General features: G+C 47.2%; 1 protein-coding gene across 1 annotated transcript in view; it reads right to left on the bottom strand.

The window, feature by feature from the left end:
* MARCHF4 (membrane associated ring-CH-type finger 4) overlaps positions 1 to 21,335 on the bottom strand; it is a gene marked incomplete at both ends in the record, with an annotated part of 82,536 nt that extends 61,201 nt beyond the window's left edge. The window contains one exon of the mRNA XM_082763566.1: positions 20,889 to 21,335. Coding sequence (XP_082619692.1) covers positions 20,889 to 21,335 — 447 coding nt within the window. The remainder of the gene's footprint in view (positions 1 to 20,888) is intronic.
* Positions 21,336 to 23,798: the final 2,463 nt, after the last annotated feature.

Raw genomic sequence — 23,798 nt, 5'->3', positions numbered from 1 at the left:
TATGCCTGGCGGGCTTTGCAATAGTTAATTTTGCTTCCCTACTCTCCGGAGGGCGGGCGGGAGGGAGGTGTTACTATTTGCGGTTTTCCGAGCAGCACAGCGAGGTGGATGGCTGAGAAATGAAGTCTGCGGCCTGACCGTGCTTCTCGAAAGCATTAGCACACTTTCTTCCTCCTTCCCCACCAGCACAGTGACATTTCACACTTCTGCTTGGGTCTAGCTCCCCGGGGGCCTCGTACCCATTCCCTGGTGCCTCCTCTCCTTTCAGGGCAGCCTGAGCACGAGCCCAGCCCCGAGCCGACACCAGGAGGACGGCTCCTCCGTGAACCGAGGATTTGGGGCAGGAACCTGATCCAAATCAGCATGGGAGAACATTCCAAAAAGAGGAAATTAGTAACATTTTTAAAGAATATTTTAAAGAGTCACCACGAGGGTGGCATCACCATGTGGAGCTCAGCGCATGTCCCCATCACCAGCCCTGCTCTGCTGCTGGGGGGAAGCAGCGGCGAGGCCTTGCCTCTGCTGTGCTCATTATGGCAGGCTCTCACGCCGGGCCAGATGAGGCGTTTACAGGTCAATAAGACAGGAGCTGGGACACCACTGGGAAAACTGCAGGCACAGCCACATCTGAAGGCAGGCAAGTGGGCAGATGCATGTGTCCATGTGTCTGTCCTGGACCCTGGGTTCCTGCTCTATGAGATGTGGAGAGACACCAACCGCTTGCAAGGAGTGGGAACAACTTCAGGGTTGCACAGGAAAAAAAATACAGTGTGTGAGAGCACAAATAGCATGGCTCCATGCCCCCAGTGCCACTGGTTTTCTTCTCCTTTTTACAGGGTTAGAAAGGGACACCCTTCTGGGATAGTTTCACAGATCTCAGGCCAGGCAGGGAGCTTGTTTTCTAGAAGAGCTGAGCCCAAACTTGCTCTTTCTCACTGGGCTGAATTTACGATAATCTCCTTGAAATTGCCATGGTGTATCTTCGAATATACTTAAATTTCATCATCGTTAGAAAGGAGTAGCTAAATCCTTGCTATTAAGATGCAGTTCCACACTCAGGCCAAGTCCGTGCTGCCATCTCTCCCTTCCCCTCGCCCTCTGATGTACTGCCCTGCCCCTCCGTGCTGGTGCTTGGTGGCTGGGTTGTCCATCAGATCCAGGAGCTGGTCCAAGCAAAAGCTAATCAAAATTCAAAAGGAAAAAAAAAAAAAAAAAAAAAGGATTCTTGTTGGATCAAGTCCCTGGCTGTATGGTCAGTGGTGCTAAAGCTTGGGATGGGTGGAAACGCAATGCTGAGGTTGCTGCTCACTGTAGCAGCATGAGCTTAGACGGGCTCAGCTTGCTCATGAACGCACACCACCAAGAGACCAGAAAGTCACTGAAATGCTGAGGAAAAGGCTGTAGATTTTGCCTCCTTTCAGTGATGCCCATCTTCTCTCATTTAACATCAGTAACTCCTTTATTTTTCATGGGCATGTCCCTGCGGCTCCTGGTTCAGTCACTGAGCAGGGAGACACCACGCTGGGAGGACACAGTTTCTGAGCTGACTTCAGTCTGACTTTGTTCACCACGGACATTTTGCTTCCAGCACTGCACGTCTCGTACCGTGCAGCCTTTCCTCAGAGCAACTCGTCTGTGTCAGCCCAGTCCTGCCACCCCCACCCTGCACCCAACCCAGCCTGTCACCTCTCTGAAGCCACCAACAAGGTGTCAGCCTTTATTAGCAGAGGAGTATGGCTTTTTTTCCTGATACAATTTCAGAAGTAAGCTGGCTGAATACAGGCTACTAGCAGAGAAAAGGCACTCCAGGACTTCCCTTAGTGTCGCAAGCTGAGAGCTAGCGCTGGCATCCCACCACAGGGCTCCCTGAGATCCCCTCCTGAGGGTTTCCACTCAGGACAGATGCACCGAAACATCTTCCTCCACCCTGTGATCAGGCCCAGCTCCCTTTCTAGAGGAGCTCTCTAACCTAGAAATTTCAAGGAGACCCAACTCTTCTTTGTTATAAATATCCAGACATGTCAGTGTCAGAGGGAGATGTACCCCTCTTAATCCTTCCCAACAGTATTAACCAGACAAATCAGGAAGAAATTAATTAAGCAAAAGAAAAAACAAAACAAAACAACAACAACAACAACAAAAAAAAAACAGGCTGAATATCTGGGAAAATATCTTGACACTGAATTGCCTTATGGTAATTTCTTAGGGACTTGGCGGAGGCTGTGCGACTCCTGCTATTTGGGAACAATCGTGGAAAAACAACAGAGAAAGAAATGAGAGCAATGCATCTGTGCTGGAAGGTATGAACTAGAAACAGAAAAACAGCCCTTGAATGTCTGTGATGCTGCTGGAAGAAGGACAGATTCAGCCAGCTCAGATTTTGAAAAATCCCAATAATGTAAATTCCTTAAGTATGAGCCAAGCCTATGAATAATATAAATCTCTTAGTCACTTTGCCAGTGATATCCTTCTAATCTCGTCCTTCCTCTACAGTGATGCTGAGAGAATGAAACACTTTGCAGAAATGGGCTTGCTGCTCAGAGCAATCACTTGCCTCCCACTCGGACCCCAGGATTAGAGAAGTCCCCTGGATTAAAGCTGTTACTATTCTTAGTCCAGGGCAAACCATAAAACCAAGATCCTGAGGGAGCTTTCAAGCAATTGCAAGAGAGAAAGAGAGAGGAGAGGAGGCAAACAGGACATCTCTGTCTCAGGGAAGCACATGTCCCACGCTGGCCTTGAACTGTACAAAGGGACCTTAAAGTGCTTTACCAACAGGAATGACCCAATGACAAGGAATTATCAACATACACATGGGAAGGTAACAGTAACTAAAAGGCCAAGCCAACTTTTTTCTGGAAGAAAATGACATTGAACTGACGGTGCAGTTTCCAGAGGTGCTGAGTGCCTTGCTCCCCAGCAGACATCTCTGGTTGCTGAGTGGGCCCAGCAGCTTGAAATTCAGCACCGAGGTCTGCTGAGCAATCTCTCCCCAAACAGGGATTGGAAATGACCTGCCCAAGGTTAAAAAGTGAGTTGGGATCCAGAGACGGGTCCCCTGAGCTCTGATGCCCATGAAGTGTGGTGGAGCCATTTACACCCGAAGAGGGAGAGCCTCAACGCTGCCAGCTCAGATTTCTTACAGGCCACAGGTCACTTTGCGGAGCTGAGAAAATTCTGTATGCCAAAAAGAGGGAAACTGTGCCTGTTCATCCAAATTACACCTACAACCACGGACAACCACTTGTCTTTTGCTTACTACTCCTTCACAGCACACACATACACAGGAACTCTTCTCAGTATTACTTATGCAGCGTATACTCTAATAAAGTATGTAATCCTTCAAAATACAAGAGCTTTCCTTATAATCCACGCACGTGTAAATCCCTCCAGATATTTCATACGTTCTTATCACACCAACAGGAAATAGTTTTAACGCCTTCAACAGGCACGTGAATTTTCAGAAATGCCTGTCACACGCTTACTACGCCTGCCCCCCTCACCATTTCTCTATGAGATGCCGATGTTCTCCCCTCCCCATGGGAGCATTTCCAGCAGCAGTTCCAGAACTGGAATATATCGAATATATATCAAATATATTGAATATATTGAATATATATTGATATATTGAATATATATCAAATACATATTCCAGAAAAGGGAATATATTGACTCCTCAGAAGCCAGGGAAGTTTTGCTGCTAGCAGCATCAGGCTGGACTTTCAGCGTTGTGCCGGGAAGTCCTGACGTGCAGTTTCTGCCTAGGTTTGCAGAACAGCCTTTCTGGGCTCCAGTTAATTGAAATAGAGCACGCCTCGCACAACTTCTGAACTTTTCTTTCTGCAAGAGCTATGTGGGGCTGCAGGTTGTCCATCACATCCTGCGTGTCCCCTGTGCCTAGACTGTAGTCTTCTATTTGACTGTAAATCATCCATTTTAATTAGATGTAAGACAATTATTATTGGTTTTTAGTGAGTCATTTTTCTCTCCGTAATTAGTACCTGTCTGTTCAACTCAGCCCAGAGCTGGTGTAACCTGGTGACTTCAAGGATGTGTTTAAAATCTCTTCTCTCCCACACAGCAGCTCATCATAAACAGGATCATCTTTCCTGCCTTGCCCACTGGAGCTGGGTCAGGCTGGGATCATCTCGAAAACTCCCAGTCAGGCCAGCAGAGAGGAGCACTTGCTGGTCCGAGTGCAGAAGGGACTGCCCCACAGGAGGAGAACTTGGCCAAGGAAAGGCAGCTCACCTCCTTGACCCCATTTCATTGCTATACACTTCAAACCCTGGCCACGTCTGTCTCCTTATAAAGATGTCAGACTGTCTCTAACACTTATTTTCACTCACCGCTTCAGCGTGGCCTTACTTGGCAGCGTCTCCCATCTGTTTACTACTCTTCAATGTTTTGCATGCATTTCCAAATTACTGCTTACTTACAATAATGCAATCACTCTGCATCCACGGAGCACCTAGCTTTGAAGGGGTTTAGGTGTGGTACAGGCAAGAAAGGATCTTTACAGCTTTCCTAGGGGGAACTGAAGAGTCCTACTTTCATTTTATGACGGGATGAAATGGCTGTATGTATCACCATAGGTGAATCCAGGTCCAGACAGACTATATCTAGAAGCAGTAGCTATATGCGCAGTGGATATTTGTGCTCTGTATAATCGATGGAGGTCTAGTCAATGCTGACAGTGCAGCCCCACGAGTGAGTCAGCTGAGCAAATGTAGGTGTCTAGCTCTCCAGCTCCACTGACTGTATTGACTAGGGGCACGATTCAATTACCTACCTTGAGATGTTTTCCACTAAGAAATCATTGTGTGGGCATGAGTCAAGCTCTTGATTTTCACTGCCTAGACACCCAGTCCACATGCAAACACCTACGTTGCGACACTCACGTTGAGGTGTCTGCAGTCTGGAGCTGCATCCCGCATTGATGATGTGCCCAGGATCAGGGATTGTTTACAGAGCTCAGAGGAGAAGCTGAGATTCTTGGGTTGTTGTTCATCTTCTTTCATCCCCTTGAACTGGAAGAGGAACCTCCAGTCAAGCTGTCACTGTGAAACTACTCTAAATGTGTCCTCCCTGCACCTGGGCTGGGGTTTGTTTAGTAACCAGTGACCGAGCTGCCACCTTGACCCTAATACCTGGTCTTTGCTAATACTGATTTCTAGGGTAACTATCAGCTTACAGGGCTGTGTTTGCTGCTCAGTTCCCCTCACCCTTTGTTGTAACTTTTTTTTTTTTTCCCCAGCAGAAAGGCAAAGCCTGGCTCCTCACAAAGCAGATTTGCCATTTTCTGGGCACTCACGGGGGCAGGCTGTGTGCTTTTCCTCCATTTCATGATGTGCTGTTTGCTGAGAGGAGTCCCCACCTGGGTTAAAAACTGTCCCGATCGAGAAGTTTTCTTTACCACTTGTATTGTCCAGCAAGGGCTCACTGCTGTTTCACAGTCAAGCCCTGACATCCATCCCAGTGTCAGAATGTGCTCAACTCTGCATAGCACATCAGATCTATGTATCCTAAATGATCACCTCAGCCTCTTAGCTCCTGGTCTCCAAGTCATAATGTCTTAAATACGTCCAGGCCAGCCTGTACACATGACCTGGTGAACCTGACAGCTGACCAGCCAGATGGAAAGACATTTTTCAGTGGATGGACACAGAGCACCATTATAGGGGTTAGAAAAACAACAAAAGACACTCAGGCCTAGCCCGTGGGCTGGTGTGATTCAGCCCAGTTGTGACAAACTGCGAATCACCACAAACTGCAAATCACCACAAGCTGCACTGGACGTGCCATGCATACGGTACTGGCAGAAACAGCCGAAGAGCTGGTCTCTGAGTACAAGCATACCAGCAACAGCGAGGAGTAGTCACCTTCCAAAATGACTGCTTTCTGCAGGGGAACATCCCTGGATGAGGAGCTCTTGGTTGGTGTGTGGTGTCTCCAGTCCTGTGGTGAGCTCCAGAGAGACCTCCAAGAAAGTGCCTTGCAATAGCCTGAAACTGCTGCTTCTGCTTAACAGCCCAGATGTGCACCATGGCCCCAGGCCACCCTCTGCAGGAAAAGCTGACCCACAAGTGACCATTTAATCTCCTTCTCTATCCAATTTGGCTCAGCCACGTGGCATCTGCCTTCCACTGCACTGCCGCAAATCTGTGCACAGCAAATCCCTGCCTAATAATGAGCACTGGGCTCAGTGCACACTGCGACAGTGTGTGGCTGCTGCTTGGAAATCACACTGATCCTTGAAATACAGAGGGGTCCGGGAGTGTGTTAGTGGGAACCCAAGTCCCCGACCTCCAGCATCTCATGAAAACCCTGGAGGGTTTTATAGTCCAGGAGGGAGCAGTGCACTGAAGGTACCTACCTCAAATGCTGTGTGTGCATTTCAGGATGGAAGAAAAACAGCTCAAGGCAATGTAGACACAGTGATTTAAAAGGAAACAGATTAAAGACAGTCATGTGAGTGCAGCTGGGTCCCAGCAGTTATGCCATATGCATTTATAGGTAGATATATATATGGCAAAGATCCCTCCCTCTCCCCCCACAGCATATAAATCTTGGGAAGGGCTATTATTCATGCTGCCACCCACCCATAACTGAGGGACCTGGTACATCATCCGAGGCTGTGTCAGAGGGTTACCGAACTCTAGCAGCAGAGTGTGGGCAAGGAGGACTCAGAGATTTTATTTCACCTCTGGGAACAGAAGACAACAGGGCAGTCTGAGACAAGTGACTCAATGGATCCAGACTTGCCCCTGACATAGATTAAGGCAGGCTGAATGGCAGAGATCTGGATGTTTTTCCCCATCTCCATGTGCTTGTACAGCCTCTTGTTGCCTCATCGGCATCTCCAGCATACAAATGGCTAAATGCCTTGGGGGCATTTACTCTGGGGGAGAGACCTTGGCCAACGCTGATGGCTGGTTAGCATATGGAAAATGCAGAACAGCTGTCCGTGGAAGTGAATTTTGAACTCCAGGTTGTTTCATTTCCAGCTGAGCAAATTTTATCTTATTTTACAGGATACAGAGGGAACATACTCTCCTGTGCCTAAGTACCACTCCTTGTTTCTGCAATACAACAGAACAAATAGCCTAATCAGGCCGAAATGCAGAGCACGCTGAAAAACTGGGAACATTCAGGATGTAGTTAGAGCAGGTGAAAACCTCCCTTGTAGTCTTGCAGGGCTGGCACTGCTGCTCTGATCGTAGCGCTTAGGGGCAGAGGATTGTCTGGTGAAAAAAGACAGTGAGCTAAATCCCCCTGGTTTGTCAAAGGGACATTACCTGGAGAGGGGCGATGTGATAAATCCTGTGGAAGGAGTTACACAAACAGGGATGGGAGAACTGGGAGTGACACAAAGAAGCAAGGGCTGTGGAAGATGGATGTAACTGGGCTCTCCTGGTGGTGGTGGGGTCCCCTCAGGAACACACAGGGGAAGCTCCAGCAGGTACAACACAGCCTGGTGCTGGTTGGAGAAGCAGAGCACGCATTTTCTGGCTTCCAGTCTGCCATGATCACCCGCCTGCACTTTCTGCTTTACCAGAGAAACTTGATCTCAGTGGCCTCCTCACATCCACTATAGGGAAAAATAACTGGATCCAACCCAAACAGAAAACAGAGCCCTGATATGGTAGCAAACCTCCTGCCAGCTCCAGAGGAGATTGCAACATTCACCCCGTATGTTTCTGATCCTCCTGAACACACAGAGAGCAGCTCGGTTACACACACACACATTTGTATGCCTTGCGTTTGCAAATAATCTCTGATGTGGAGCCTCTTGGACTGCTCTGTGGAAATCCGCAAGGCTGTAGCCTTGTAAGTGTCTCGGCACTGCCCTTGGTTTACCACAACAATATCAACTTCTGAAGAGTTCCAGCAGCTTACTTCACTTTCCCACTTACAGAGGCACTTTGGCTGCCTCTTATCAAAGTTCCTCCTCTCACTAAGTAGGACAGAATTATTTCTGATATATTTCTGAATACGCACCTGTACAGTGCATACTCAAGTGGTCTGCAATTGCCCCCCACCCCAGCGCCTGGCTCTCCGCTCCAGTTGGGTTTGCTACAGCCACTGAGTGACACACACAGCTCTGCAGGCTTGGGGAAGAGGTGCTGCCATCAAACAAGTATCAAAGACGCTGGTTCAGGCTTTCAGGGCTTCCTGTGTGGCAATACATTAACCTTCATGTCTGCACTGTCTGAGGGGTAACTGTTTTGGGTGGGTGCGACCACCCTGTTGTGAAGTGCTCTTGGAAGAGAATGATTGAAATAACAGCTCCTGGACTGTGATCAGTGGAGCAGATCCAAACCTTTTACTATGCGGCTCCTTGGTTTTCCAAAATGTATAATTTTCTGAAATATGTAGATATTCAAACTTACTATGCTCAGCCTCTGTTAGCAGATGGATCTTTTTCTTGACTCTTCTAACAGAACAGAGAAAAAAAATAAATAAAAAAAAATCTAAGAGCAATGGGCAATGGAGCCAAATGAAGTGTAGGTTCTCTCACATTTGTACCTGGGAGTAAGGTGGCTTCTTTGATGTCTAGTAGGGGTGAACCTCTTATGACAGTTCTCTTCCATGGCATCACAAACCCAGCCTGGGGGTATGTCCCACTTGGCCACATGTTTTCATGAAATTCATAAGAGCTTGAGAATTCTGCACCCTTTATTTGTCAAAGGTGGCTGACTTTGGCCAAGAAGTTTAACTGTTATTGAGTGCATCTAATGGATTTATAAACAGAACTTACATGGATAAGCACTGTTGCTTAGAAAAGCAAGCTAGAGGTAGAGAAGAATATTCTTTTTTTTTTATTATTTTTATTAAAATACATCTTGGGACAGGCTTTGAAGCTTTCCAGCTTTCCAGTCAAATTAAGTGAAAGCAGAAAGCAAAAATAGCCCGTAGAAGGGAGAATGACTGTGAGCTGCCAGAAAGCAGCAATTGTAACAGAATGCTTTTGTTTGTTATAAAGAGACTAATGGCTGTTTTGGTAGTCATTAGACAATGTAAAATAAATTTCTGCTATATTGCATATTTTTAAAGATTCCTAATTTTTCAAAATCTACTTTTGCGAAGTTGAAAACCTTAGTTACAAATCTCTTTTTGCTTATCCTTCTGTTCAATTTAAACAGAAATAGTTCTTGCTCGATCAAGCTTTTCTACGACCGGTTTTCCTGTGACTTGGTTTTGAAATAGTATCACCTCTTGGAGGTTTAGTGATTATTGGATCAAGAAATGTCTTGGCTATGACAAACAGAAATATCTGAGCCTTAGCTATTATTAGCAATGTTTGTTCTCGTTCTTCAATCTGTGGCTGGGCAGCTAGTTTCCCTTGATATTTATCTGACTACCATTACAAAAATTTCAACCCCTGTCCAAATCCACCCTGGGGAGCTAGAGCAGACATTTAATCCTATCTTTTATATACCTCCTCCTAAATTCACTGTAAAGGCTAAGGGGAGGCTGTCTTCAGCCTTCTCACGGAAAGGCAGAGTGAAGACAGAGCTAGACTCTTCTCAAAGGTACGTGGTTATGACAAGAGGCAACAGATGCAATTTGGAACATAAGACATTCTGATTAGAAATCAGAAAAAAAAAAATAAATCACCAGGAGGGAATTCAAATACCGGACCGGGGGCCCAGAGAGGTAAGTGCAACAACCATCCTTGGAGGTACCCAGCTCTCAGCTTGACAATGCCCTGTGCAACCTGACCTAGGACGAATTGCTTGAGCAGGAGGTTGGAGACGAAGGCCTCCAGAGATTCCTGCACCCTAAATAATTCTGCGATCATGTAATTTTGTTTGACCTGAGCTATGACACTCAGAATTGCCACTGTCCTCTTATGTTTGAGCACACCACCATATGCTTGAGCACACCTCTGAAGAGGTAAAGCTCTTCTTGCCTGGCAACATAAAGTAAAAGGTGAGAGAGGAAATCTCTTGAATAGCTGCAAGATAGCATGGCCAGGGGCTCTTCTGTAGATTTTCATGTTTGCATGAAGGGCAAGGAAGAAACCCAAGAGGACTGGGAAAGAGAAAGCTGATGGCAGCTGGGTCAGGTCATGGCAGTTTAGTAAGCTGAATTTTATGCGGGAGTCCTCCCTGCAGGCTATGGGGGCTGTAGAAAGCTTTTTCTTAGAAATGATGTAGCCATCCTGTCTATGAAGAAAATTTTCCAAATGTGGGTTAAATGTAGGTGACAACATTTCTGCTCTCATATGTCAGAGGAGGCTATGAACTGATTTTTCCTAACTTGCTGAATCCCATGCATGTTTGCCCAGTCTGAAACTTTCTTGTTTTTAATCTGATGTGGAGTAAAACTGTCTTCAAACACAAAGCTTCTCCATGAGGGAAACCTGGAAACCTTTGCCAGGCAGCCCAAGGGTTACAGAAGCTGTTTTTTTGTACAAAGTATTTGGTCCTTTCTGTGACAGAAAAGACAAAAGTTTATATGCAAAGACAATTTCAGTTCTCTATTTCCCCAGATTTTCTCCTTGGGCACTGCAACAACTTCCCATTGTTAGAGATTTTGAAATTAGGATGGGGTATTTCTCCTCTTGCCCTTGCTCAGCTAGTAACCTTCAAGCATGAATTTCACTGGTTGAACTTCTTTCACTGCAATTATAAGGAGGTTCAGACTATACTAGTCCAATAATACCCCTCCAGCCCTAAATCTTGTCGGAATTCACCTCTCTTCAATGTTAAGGAAATGTTTGTTGTTGTTGTTTCTTTCTTTTTTTTTTTTTTTTTCTTTTTTTTTTTTTCTTCTATGTGCTAAATTGTGTACTCTCTAGCACAGGAAAAGCCTTGCTTCCCTTCTTGGTACGGTGCTTGACATACTGACACCCTCTAAAGGTTACCACAGTATTAAAATAAAGAATGGTCTAGAGGCCAGAAGCACCCATACCTTTACTTCTGCCTCTTGTGCAAACCCTTCTCTTTAATTACTTAACTGCCATTTCTCTGCTGATATAATACTTTATTATTACCTACTTTTCTTGAATGGTCATCTGATCCATCTTAATGTTCTTTTAATATCACTTGGAATGGGATAATAATCAGCTTGTACTTCCCCAGCACCTTTAATCCTGACAGGTCCTACTGCGCTTAACCAGGGGAAAAGGAGACGGAAAGAACTTCAGCCACTGGACAGGGCAAGGTCATGCAAGACTGAGAAGAAGGCCTGACATAACTAAAGGTTCTGGGGTGTTTGGAGGAGCAGGTTTAGCTCATGGCCCTGTACTTGTGGAAAACGCAAACCACCCTTGAACTTTTAGTTCATCACCCACATTGAAATTGCCAGGGTAGATGCTGATGTGACATAGGTGAAATATCAGCAGGATATCTGAGTGTCCATGCTGTATAATGTGTCTTCATTGGTTTCATTTACAAGGTTTTCTTGGCTCTGCCAATGACTGGGGACTGGAGTAAAAACTGGACAGGATCCACCTGGGTAATGACAGTGAGCGCTGTTGGGAGGGGAGGCGCACGTGGTGGTTCTCAGGGGAACCTCTTCTTCTATCAAAGTACCAATCAAAGAAAATGATCTTCACATCTTGGTCTTGACTCAACTAAAGGAAGGCAATGTCTGCGCTGGGGAGGTTGGAGAAAAAAAGATCACAGAAATGAAGTCAAGAGATGAGGATCTGAGCAAGTGTTTGTGTGACACGGAAGAAAGCACCAAAAGATCTGAGCACAACCTGTACACATAGCTGGGAAATGAAAGAAGCTTAAGCTGAGGGTAAGGTTAATGCCCTGAGTGACAGTGCCGGCCCAAGAAAAGGCAGAAAAAAAGGTGGACACAGAGGAAAATGCTGGATAAAAGAAATCTGAGGTGATGCCAGATCATTCAGCAAGAGAAGTCTGGGAAATAGAAAGACCTCTGGGGTTGGACTGAAATGAATGAAACCTGCCTTAAGGGCTGGCATAATGGAGGAAGTAGACAAGCTGGAGAAAAATGGGAAGGACAAAGAGAAAGGAGCTTTGTGGAATTCATGAAGGGACTGTGGAGGAAATGTTAGCCATCCCACCAGTGACAGAGTGACTGCAGAAGCAGGAGAGAAATAGGTAGCTGGATCAACATTTCAGGCAGGACTGGCTGGAGGATTTGCCAAGAAAGATCATGTTCAGCCTTACTGGGAGTGACTTTAGCTGGGGGCAGAGTATAGACACCTGAAATGAAATAGTGGGGATCCCTTCTCCCATCCTACACATGGCTATATGTGAGCAGTGACAGGAACAGTCCCATCCATAAGGCTCATCTCTGACAGACAGGGGATCCTTAAAGCTGCTCCTCCAGCCTCTTCCTCCCAGCTCTCTCCAAGACTCAGGGGAGAAGAGATCAAGTCTTTAATGACATGGAAGATTCAATACAGTGAGTGTGTACTGCTTCTGCAGGCCTACCTGGAAGGGGCTGCTGCTATGGAGAAAACTGAAAAAAATGATGAAATTCAGTAGGGCCACATATAGGTCCTCCACCAAGGCAGCAATTTCAACTGCACAGATCCAGGATGGAGAACTGACCAGGGAGCAGTTCTGCAGGACATGGAGATTATATGGGTTCATGAGTTGAAAACAATCAATAACTTTTTGCTGCTCAAAAAAATAAATTAATTAAAAGAGAGGGCAAACATCACCCTGAAATGGATGGCGTATATTATCTGTTAAAGAGGACTCAAAACCTTTCTGCACGGCTCAGCATTGACAAGAACTCAACTGGATGATTGTTTCTTACTTCAGTCAGTGCATTTAAAGCAAAATATGGACCATCTGGTGAAAATCCAGAGGAGAACACCAAGGATGATCAGAGGTCTAGAAAGCATGTCATAAGAGCAAAGGTAGATTTGCGATTGTTTGGCCTACAGAGGAACACGAAGCATCATGCCTTTAGGTGTCACTTCAACTTGGTAAGTCCTCAGCAGATCAATTTTTGCTATATTTACATCCAACTACTGGATAACGCCTTCAATTACTTGCCACTTGGAAAAGAAAAGCAAAAGGCAAAAATAATCTGCTGCCATCCTAATGGGCAGTGCGAGAAGAAATGGGCTGCAGCAGGAAAGATTCAGGTCAGACTTTATATAAAATTTGCTAACAAGAAGGATCGTGAAGTCCTAGAACAGAGTGCCTAGGGACAACTGGAGTCTCCAGCCACGCTTACCCTTAAGAACTGGTTAGAACAGCCTCTGTCAGGATTTTGGATAGGTGGACTAATTGATCTCTTGAGACCTGGGCATTGCCTAGTGCTTGGGCAGGATCAGTGCATGGATTAAGTAACAGAAGCTAAACCCACGTAGCAGCAGAGGTTATTCCGGTAGTCACAGGAAAAGACTTTACAGAGGCTACAGCTTCCGGGCTGCCTTCATCACATGACGGCAGACATTCCAAAATGCTCAGTGCACTACAGACTTTAAAGATGATCCCAAATGATTTGTATTTTCTGCAAAAGTGACCTCTTCACCTCGCTTTTAACATAAACATCATGTCAGCCAACTCCTGGTAAACATCTGCTAAGGGTGACATGTCACAATGGGACACCACAAAGACAGTAGCAGTCTTTGGCCTCCATACAAAAGAATAAAACAAATTGCAAAACATAGTTTTGGTTACCCTTCTTCCATTCTGCACCATCCCTTCCTTCATTCCCACCCAGGGAAGTAGGTTAAACTTATGTGACTGTTATGGGAGATGACACTTAGTGCACCACCGGTGTTTGAGCTGCAAATAGAGGGTGCTTGGATAAGACAGTAACATAGACCGCCGGAGAACCTATACAGAGCAGAGCCGGATGGGATGGGCAGTCTGGTGAGATACACCAAGGTCTGGTTTATCTTTGGACTTTGACCAAGATGAAGAGAAGGAATTGAGAGAGAACCACCAAAGAACTTAAAACCATGACAGAAGAACTGATGTGTGAGGATTTCAGGACCTGGGCCTTGTCATTGGAGCCAGTCTGCCCACCAACATTTTGCCTTATCTCATCACTTTTCACAAAGGGGTAGAGCAACAGCAGATTTATTACCTGCATAGGTTTCCAGGTCTTGCTCTTATTTTCCTCACCAGAGGAAAGCCATCACTCATCACTCTTCACTGCCAACAAACTAATCTGTTCTACTGTAACCACTGATAAAGCAGAAAAGGATAAAAGGTCAGTTGTTAAAGGATGGGGGAAGCTAAGTAAGTCTTCAACATCAAGCAACTCCTTTTAGGCAAGTAACCCTGATTAACAAGGGAAAAGGAAAAGGATAAAAAGTTAACAAGCTATTCTGTATTATTTGAGTCTGGTTTTCCATGGAAATCATACCCTTTTTTCTTTTTTTTTCCCTTGTCTAATGGGGTACATGATCCTGTTAAAGCTTTGGTTCCAGCTGAAGCTCTGTCCTGCTGCATGGACTCTACCGTGTACAGTGCATCGGAGACAATGGCTCAACCTTTCCCACACAGGACACTACTAGTTTTCTTCTTCTTCATCCAGCTGGTTATCTTGAAACTTGCAGGAATTTAACACCTTTCAGATCTCCACTCCGTGCCAAACCTGACTGAAATCAGCCAGTAGGTGTAGAGGAGATCTGATGAGCATACAGTCTAACAACTAACACCTTCACTTGGCTTTTTGACTTTCGTAATCAGCAATAAGAGAGACAGGTTAGCCACAGATATGGACCAATACTGATTGTGGTCTATCTTATTTTCTTACTCCAGGAGCGAGGAAAACATAACCCACTTTTCAGCTCAGATTATTTTAACTCAGTCCACATCATTAAATCATCCCTCCCCATGGCGGGTATTCTGCTGGGAGCCAAAGTGTAGTAAACTGCCTGCGGAGATTGAAATGCCTCTTTAGAAGGAGACTGGTGTGTCATCTTTCTCTGCCCAGAAAAAGCAGGGGTTTAGGTGTGGGGCTGGTAGTTCAGCTGCTGTCTCTTGCATAAAAATAAACGCATATAGCATGATGTCCAATTGGTTTATTCCTCCCCTCGGCAATGGATCTCTGTAGGCATAACCTGAAGGGCTGCTGAGCACTTTCAGCTCCTCGGGAAGTGATACAAGGACAGCTTGCATCCAGAAGCCTTGGACCAAGGCCTGTCTCTAGGAGTGCAGTCAAAGCTGGAAGCTTTACGGATGCATTCACCTTTCATTGACTTGGAGCCGCGTGCGCAGTGGACATATAGGACACAGAGCATCACAGACACTATCAATCATCCAGATTCTGGCGCAACCGTACTTCTGACTTCTGGACCATCCTTGAATGGAAAAACACCAATGTGAGGAAAAGGCTGCCACACAGGAGGCCCTTGCTGTGAATGAATATTTGCTTGAAAGACAACCTGAATGCAAGTCGGTTTTGTACAAACAGAGCCCTTCCAGGAGCAAGTGTTGCCTTTGTGGGAATAACAGTGACTTTACAGATGCAAACAAAGAAGCTACATGCTTGTGCATTGCTTGTTCTGTCACTAACTGACATCAGCCACTGTTAATCATGGTCTGAAATGTATATTTAAGAAACAGTGACACAAACACAGACAAGTTCCTTCACGACGCCTTTTATATGGGGGAAAGTGAAAGAAAAGAAAAACTGCTCCTCAGGCTAGCTGGTGGCACTAAAATAAATGGGTCAGGCATCATAGTTTCAGGAGGCACAAAAGGTGAAAACCCTGTCTCCTGGAGCAATTAAAAGTCAATGGGATTAGTGGCCTTCAGTATTATTTATAGAAACCCCGCTGTGTGCACAACATTATTGAAATAGAGGGGTCAAGTCCCTGCTACTGGATGCCTACCCTTTTGCTGTTGAAGTTAATGGGAGCTTTGCCAATCAACTCTGTGGCAACAGAGTCTAAATCTAAAATAGATGACATCCTGGGCTCCATTCAGTTGATGGCTCAAGCAAAGCTTTTGCTGAAGCCAAAAAAGTTCTGCCTGCACAGTAGAGATTTGATCCGGGGACACTAGCCATAGAGGTGTTGAAAGTCAAAGACAGGAAAGCAGAGAGGTGGATTGAATGTCACAGGAAGCTTTCTCTTTCCCTTTCTGCCATGTATTTCAATATACAGATTGAAATCTAAAGGGCTGCATCCCAGGATCTCTTAGACTTCATTTTTAGCAGGACTGGCTGTTTTCCAATGAATAATTCTCCTTCGAACACCATGTAAATGAATCATGTGGGAACACACCTATGAAAAGGACTCGGATGGGACGCCTGCACTGTCATTATGTGATTCAACATGTTCGAAAACAGTGTGCTGATGTTCTAGCCAGTTTAGACAGATCCCACCAAACACCTGCATCTCCTTTCCTGAGCTTGCCCGGCTTTCCACTTGCTTGTAATGCTACTTGTGCAGTTGTTTCTTCTTCCTCTCATTCATTACTACGCTCGTGCCTTAAATTCTGCCACAGGTTACCTCTTTTCCTCTTTATCTCACTCTAGGAAGGAGGTACCTAATTCTGCCCTGTCTTACAGTGTTGTAAATCAGAAATCAAGCATCCCAGTGATTTACTGCACTCCTCTGTACTACTGAGATACCCAGTCTGTAGAGTGGCAATATTTCCTGGCTTAGTTCATGACTTCAGACACTACCAGGTAGCAAGCTAACGATGGCTTTTGCGTGTCCCTGTATTTGCAACAGGAACGGGGTTGAGGTTGTCACTTGTTATTTCCAGTGGCACATCCTGACTCAGCGGTACTAAGCAGGCATTGTGTCTACTTGGGACCACCGAGAATAGCATTTTCATCCAGACTGAGGAATTAGGAGCAGGAACAAGGAAGGAATTGCCAGGTGGGGGCAGAGCTGCTTTGCGTGTATGCCTGGTGCAGTCCTGGTGCAGGGGAAGGGACTCTCTTCACATCTGTGGCCATCTTAGCTCCAGAGACATCCTGAGTGTGGCAGGTACCCACATGAACGTGCACAGGCATGAAACCCAGACATGCACCTGGAGGGGCAGATCTCACCAGCTGTGCACAAGGGGCTGGTGAGCCCTGGGGCTAGAGACCAGCCCTGGGGCTCTGCTCCTCTTCAGTATTATCCTGATCTTGAGATTCAGACCTAAAGCATGGATTTTACTTTCAGATGTGTTATCATTAATTCTGATGACTCCAGATCCTTTGGTATCCACATGGCTTTACAACCGTTATTAAACTTAGTTAAGCACTTTGTCCTGCTAATGTCCTGCAGCAAGGAGCTCCACTGCCTAATGACATATCACATAGAAATGCATGTCCTACTATCCATGTAAGTTGTCTTCCCTTCCAGTTTCCTTGTAGGTCTTCGTGTTCACATATTAATGAGCTGATTTCCCTAAAGTCTGGAGGGGACTTTGGGAAGAAAAATAGTCTATTTTCAAACATTTCTTTTGAGTACTGAGCTACGTCCAAGCTAGCAGCCTGCTGGCAAAAGAGTCACAGTCTGTTCTCCCTGATCCTCCTCAGCCAACCAATCCTATCCACACTGACTTTTCAAATCCCCATCTTTATGGTATTTTTCCTCTGAACAGAGAAGTAGAGAAACACAGACAGAAACCGACAGGTAAGAAAAGATGCATGCACACTCTGACTGACAAGCAATCCTTGAGACACTGATTTCCAAATGATCTCAGTTTCATCTAAGAAAGCTTTTCTATTTTTTTTTGGCACAGCCAGCACCAACTCGGAGATCCTAAGCCCTGCCGTACTGCTAACTTCTTGTGACATGGGCAAACACTTTATCTGCTGATGTGAAGGGACTTTTCACCCATGTCTTTTCCTGCTACTCGCCATGATTTGCTTTCAGCTTGGATCTACACCAAGCACTAGGAAACATCTGTGAGAGCAGAGCTCATCTTAGTTTCCTTCTCTTGCAGAACATTGTCAAAGATCCAGGAAAGCAGACACAATTCTGCAAACACAGAGCATTAACCAAAACAGAAGAAAATATTCCAGCATCTTGCTTTCTCACTTTCTCCCCCAAGCTTCGCCTTTCCATCCACAGCCTCAGAATTAGCTGACACAACGGTGCAGGACATTTACTGAGTGAAACATTTGAAAATGCCAAGCAAGTCCCTGACAGGCAATGCCATTCCCAAGTGCAGAGTCCACCCCACCAGTTTTCATGCCCTAGTCTTCAATAAAAGCAATTGGCCTCTTTCAACTGCCAGACCTAAGCAGAGCTTGCTCTTTGTACCCTCAAAATGGGAGCCCAGACATCGCATTCACCTGGTCATCAGATCCACTCTTTCTCATCTGCATTACTGATTTCTCTCGAGTAACATGAAAGGATGGGAGCAGTTTTACAATAATGAGATTTACTCCTTCCTACAGCCCTCAGCACATTTCTAAATGAAAGAATCAGTTTACCCATAGCAGCCGCAAACAAACACGAGGAGCTTAAGATATAAGCAATTCAGTAGCCTGAAGTATTATGCGTGTTGGGCAATCATAAATTTAAAGTGAAAATCCCTACAGATTTTGGTTTGCATTAGATATTAAATAAAATCCACTTGTGAAGCCAGATTAGTAAGAAACCTTTCTGGCTGTTGTATTTAAAAAAAAAAAAAAAAGGATTAAAACATCTTTTGGAGACTCACTGTCATTTTATCTGGGTAAATAAGCTTAGAGCGCCTAACAGTCAATTTATAATGAAGGCTTTTGTTCTTGGTACTGTGATGCAGCCCTGCAAATTTGCCCACAGCTGCAGCAGTTTCAGATGTTTTTGACAGGTAAATAAAACACTGCTTATTTCTGTCATTGTTATTAATCTACACAGTAAAGAACTAGCAATTACATTTTGTTTCCAAGCGGAGATATTTTCATGACAATCTTGGCAAGGGTGGTATGGAATTATGTGCATTTGTGACATCTATGGCTGCAAGGGTCTGAAACATGAAGGTCTGTGCTCAGCTGTTCAGCTGGAAAACAAATGGGAAATAAAGGCTAAACCAGCAGTAACTACCATAACAAGAAAGAACATGGAATTCAGGAGTTAGCCCTGTTGGATGTATGGAACAAATAAACCAAACTGCAGGTCTCGAGTAGCACTGGTTCAGCTCTCGGTTGTTCTGAACTGTACTTCTAGGGAACTGTGTCAGGATCTGACCACGTTTTAAAGCCCCACACCTTGGGCCTACATTATGACTGGCACTTCCCAGCTGCTGCAGGGCAAAGGGTTTCAGGCACTCCTCGACATGCTGGTGAAGAAGAAATTATTTGCAGAATGAGGTACTACTCAAGGACGACTGGCAGAATCCAGCTGTAAGTGTCTTATTATATCAGTCAGGAACTGTGAGAAGCAAAGAAGAGAAATCCTGCTGAAACTCTATTAGATGCCAGTCACGTCTGCTCAGCTTCTCACTCAGGTAGGCTGGCAGATGGTCAGCAAATAGTCCCACTTTTACAATGCAACCTACACAGGTTTTAAGTGTGAAAATTAGCATCCAATTATTTTCAAGCATTGATGTTCGCCAAGGATGCGAGTTGCCTCTATTTTAATTCTGCTTCGGCTCTATTTGTTCACACACGCAAGCCAATCTTGCGGGCGCTACGTCTCGTGTACACAGCAGAATGGTAAGCCAGGGACGAGTACTAGAAACGTGGAATAATGCAAATTCCCAGTCAGGGAGTTGCACAGCTTCCAACTTTCAGAAGAGACAGGGGAGGAGACAAAGTGAGGAAGGCATAGAGCATCTCTGAAAAAGAATGATTTCCCCTGCCCACATCTAAAAGCCTATGGTGAAAACCATCTCTCACAGCTATCGGTCAGCTGCAGAAGCTCTTAGAGGAGGCTACAGTCCACTGAGCTCTGATCTGCGAGACCTAGGGGTGTTAGGATGAGTCGGTGGCTGGCCCTGCTTCTTCCAAAGACGAACGTGAGCCCATTCCCCACTTTCCCTAATCTCCCTCCCATCCTTGGGCTGGCACCATGGAAAACACGATGAATGCCCAGCAGACATGGGCATTGCCCTCCGGGCTGGCAGGGTGTGTGCCCAAGTGTGGCCACCGTCAGGTGTGTGTTGGCTTTCCTTAGCAGAGCACACAGGTCCACCAAGGGGAAAGAAGACTTGGAGCAAAGCCTGTTTTGCTCAAGGTCTCAAGATATTACCTTCTGTGCCAGGATCCGCGCCTAAAACGGGACTGGGTGTCAGCCAAGTCCAACCTCACAGCCCATGCTTGTGCAAGGATCGCTTATCACCAGAGGTAACAGAGCTACTCTGGGCAATAAGGTTTATCTGCGTATTATCCAGGCTTGATCCTACAAGCAGAGGTCTGCAGCCTTCCCTGCTGCCTACAGTTGTGACACGTTAAGCACAAATGTTGCTGTGTTACTGCCAGCCTGAAAATACATGAGCCTCTTGCAGCTGTCATTAAATGGGGAGAATAACGCCCCGGGTTGGCACCTGATGTTATGGTGAGGTTGCATTTGTGTCATTCTCCTGTTTGGGGGAAGAAAACTTCCCCGGCCCAACCTCGGGCTGTACCAAGGGGCATTTCCAGGCTGCAGCTCCAGCAGGCACACTTGCAGCCAGTGGTTTCCTCCCCCAGGTAGTGCAGCCGGGAGCATGGCCGCGTTGGCCAACCTGCAGAGCTCTTGCTGGCCATTCCCAGGCGCTGCTGCCGAGGTGGGTTTGCCTCCCGCCACGTGTTTACACAGACCCGTCGCATTTTTCAGAGCAAACAGCACGTTAAACACAACCTCGGCATCATTCCTGGGATCAGCACATCCAGGACCCCACTTGGGGACAAAGAGCCCCCGACACCGAGTCCGCGAGTCCCCACCACGGCCCTAAGACTGGAGACGAGCTGCAGCGAGGGGGACGTGTAGCCTTCCCCCACCCCATATTCCCTTGGAGAACCCATCCAGCACCCCAACCCCAACCCCAACCCACCCCAACCGCCCTCCTCGGCCTCACCTGCTCGGGCCCCTGGAAGCAGATCCTACAGAGCGGGGTGCGGATGCCGCTGTCGACGCTGCTGCCCAGCGAGTAGCGGTCCTCGGCCTTGCCCTTGCCGAAGTCATCCGAAGAGGTGCTGCTGGGCAGGGAGGCCGGGGGCTCCCCGGCGGGGCTCCCCCACTCCTCGGCTCCCGGGCTGCCCGCTGCCCCCCGCCAGCCGGCCCCGCGCCCCCCGGCCGGAGCGGTGCCGCCGGCCCCCGCCTCTGCGCCGCCGGGCATGGGGAGCGGCGGCGGCGGCGAGGGCGGCGGAGGGGCGGGGGGTCTCCGCAGCAAGAAGACCTTCAGGTCATTGAAGAGCATGCGGCAGCGGCACTTGAGGAGGCCTTGGTTTCGCAACATCTGTCTCGGACGGAGGAGCCCGCAGCAGCAGTAGCAGAAAAGGAGAGCGCCGGGTGGTATTAACATGTGCCTTTCCTGGGCTGGAGGAGACGGGGGGGGGAAAAGAAAGGGCAGGAGCCGGGAGCCCCGAGGGCGGGGGGCTCTGCTGGGGTCTCAGCGCTGCGGGGATGGGATGCGCTCGCAGGTTGGGAGACGACAAAAGAGGGGCCGGAGGGCGGGGAGGGGGGGGGGGGGGGGGAAATCCCCGGCAGCAACCGTGCGAGGCTAGCAACAGCGGTCGGAATAATTACAAAAAAAAAAAAAAAAAAAAAAAAAAAAGAATTAAATAAATAAAGCGACCGGCTCCACGCTCCCCGGGGGATTTTTTTTTATCGCCCTTCTCCCCCTCCGGCGGGGTGGATTCCTCCTCAAGTTTGTTTGGCAGCGGCGGGGGGCGCCCAGGCAGCTCCCACGCCCAAAGGGTCCGGGGGCGAGGGGCGGCGGCGGGCACCGCGGGGTGCGGCGCTCCCGGGAGACAGCCCCGGCTCTGCTCCGGCAACTCCTAAGCCTGGAAAAAAGAAGGGTCCGCGTCTCCGGTGGGTTTGGGGTAGAGGGAGGCCGTGGTTCCGTCGACAGTATTTGGCATCTCAAGTAATTTTCCTTTTTCTTCTTTCTTTTTTTTTTTTTTTTTTTTTTTTTCCGAATAAAAAAATCGAACTCGATCACGCGAGACCCGGTGTGCACCCAGACAAAATAGCAGCCAGTCTGGCTAGCAAAATGCAAAACTGGTAGCTGTCGTTATTATCAAAATTGCCTCTTTGACAAAAAGACCTTCACATTGTTTGTGGGAAAACACCCTACGTTTCCAACACTGTACTCCCAGGTGGCTTCAGATTTTAGCGTTGCATTTAAAAGATTTCATTGTAAATATTAAAAGTCCTGAAAGAAATAATTAGCATTCAATGAGCTTAATCCCAGAGGTACTGAGATAAATATATTATATATATATAATATATATTATATATATCATATATATTTTTATATTTATTTATATATTCTGACCTTCTCTCTTCCAGCAGCTGTCTGGACCACACCAAAAATAATCAGAGCAAAATCGGTGAGGGAAGGCAGCTGTATTATTCCCTAAGCTGTTACCATCCTGGACCAAAAAACCCGTCGAAATCGGATCTATTCTTCGCATGTAATTGACCGGAGAAACGTGGATCTTACATGGTCACGTTTCCTTTCCTCCTTTCACAAAACAGGAACGTCATCAAACGCATTGGCAGCTTGTACAGACCATTGTGGATGGCAAGGCGGCCAGGGCTCTATCGGCGATTGCAGGGACCTCCTTTTGATGCATTGGACGAGGCTCCTTCTTTCTCTCCACCACCGTCCCCACCTTCATTTTCCTCCCCTTCTGTCCTCCTCCTCCTCTGACTGTTGTTCTCTCTCACAGGCATTGACATTCAACCATCGCAAGTCTGTCGCACTCTCGCTGGCAGGAAAAAAATAAAATAAAAAATAAAAAATCGGAGCAGATAATTCTCTTCTTCCTCCTAAAAGGCTCCGGTGGAGCACAATGCGCCAGACACACGGGGCAGCATGGCTTATTTTTCGTGCGGCTCCCACCGCTTTGGCAACACCGAGCTGGCGTGTGCGTGTGTGCCTTTCTCCCTCAGCAGCCTCCTCTCTGCTCTCCCATCCGGCTTGCGGTGATGATGTTGCTGTTGCTATCTCCCTTGGATGCAATGGGGAAGGCAGATTGTTTGCAGTGCAAGCGGGGATTCGCAGGAAGGGAGGGGTGGAACGTGGCCGCGCTCTCCTCCCTCCCCCGGCTTTTAGAAAAAAAAATAAAAAATAAAATAAAAAATAAAAAATAAGAGAAAAGGCGGGGTGAAGATGAGGAAGGGAGGGGGAGAAGAGGAAGAATCAAAGGGAGGACCCTCCCCAGCCTTTGATGCCCCGGGCTGGCTGCAGGAGCCCCCGCCGGGGAGGAAGGCGGGGGGCGGAGGCAGGGGCTGGGCGGCCGCTGCGGCTTCAGCACCACGAGCCGCGGACAGCTCCGCCGGGCGCGGGCACGGCGCCTCGGCGCGCCCCCGCGCTGCGCGCTCCCGCCGCCACCACCAGCAGCGGGGCACACACACGGGCTGCTCGCCCCCGGGAACGAGGAAATCCAGCGTTTTTTGGGGGTGCCCCGGGGATAGGGGCCCCGCTTGGCAGGCCCCCAGCAGGCAGCAGGAATCTAACTAACTTTTAGCTAACTAACTTTTCCCTTGCAGATTAATTAGTGGTGGAGGATTTCGCGGGTTGGCGGTGATGGGAAGCGGTTGTTCTCGTTTCACCCCGGCTGCGTTGGTTCACCGGTAGGTTTGTTTGGCTTCAGGAGAGTGTATTTCAGAAGCATGGGTGCCTTGTACCCCGATGGAAGCTAAATCCGTCCGACCACTGCTGCTTAATTCAACGTTTGCTGAAAGCGACCAAGGGCAGCCAGAGCTGAAAGTTTTTACTCTCCTCATCCCATTCGAACATTTTAAGTAGCAGCGGCTG

This window comes from Aythya marila, assembly GCF_965140915.1.
Source record: "Aythya marila genome assembly, chromosome: 6".
NCBI classification, from domain to species: domain Eukaryota; kingdom Metazoa; phylum Chordata; class Aves; order Anseriformes; family Anatidae; genus Aythya; species Aythya marila.
This window is presented reverse-complemented; position numbering and strand designations above follow the sequence as displayed.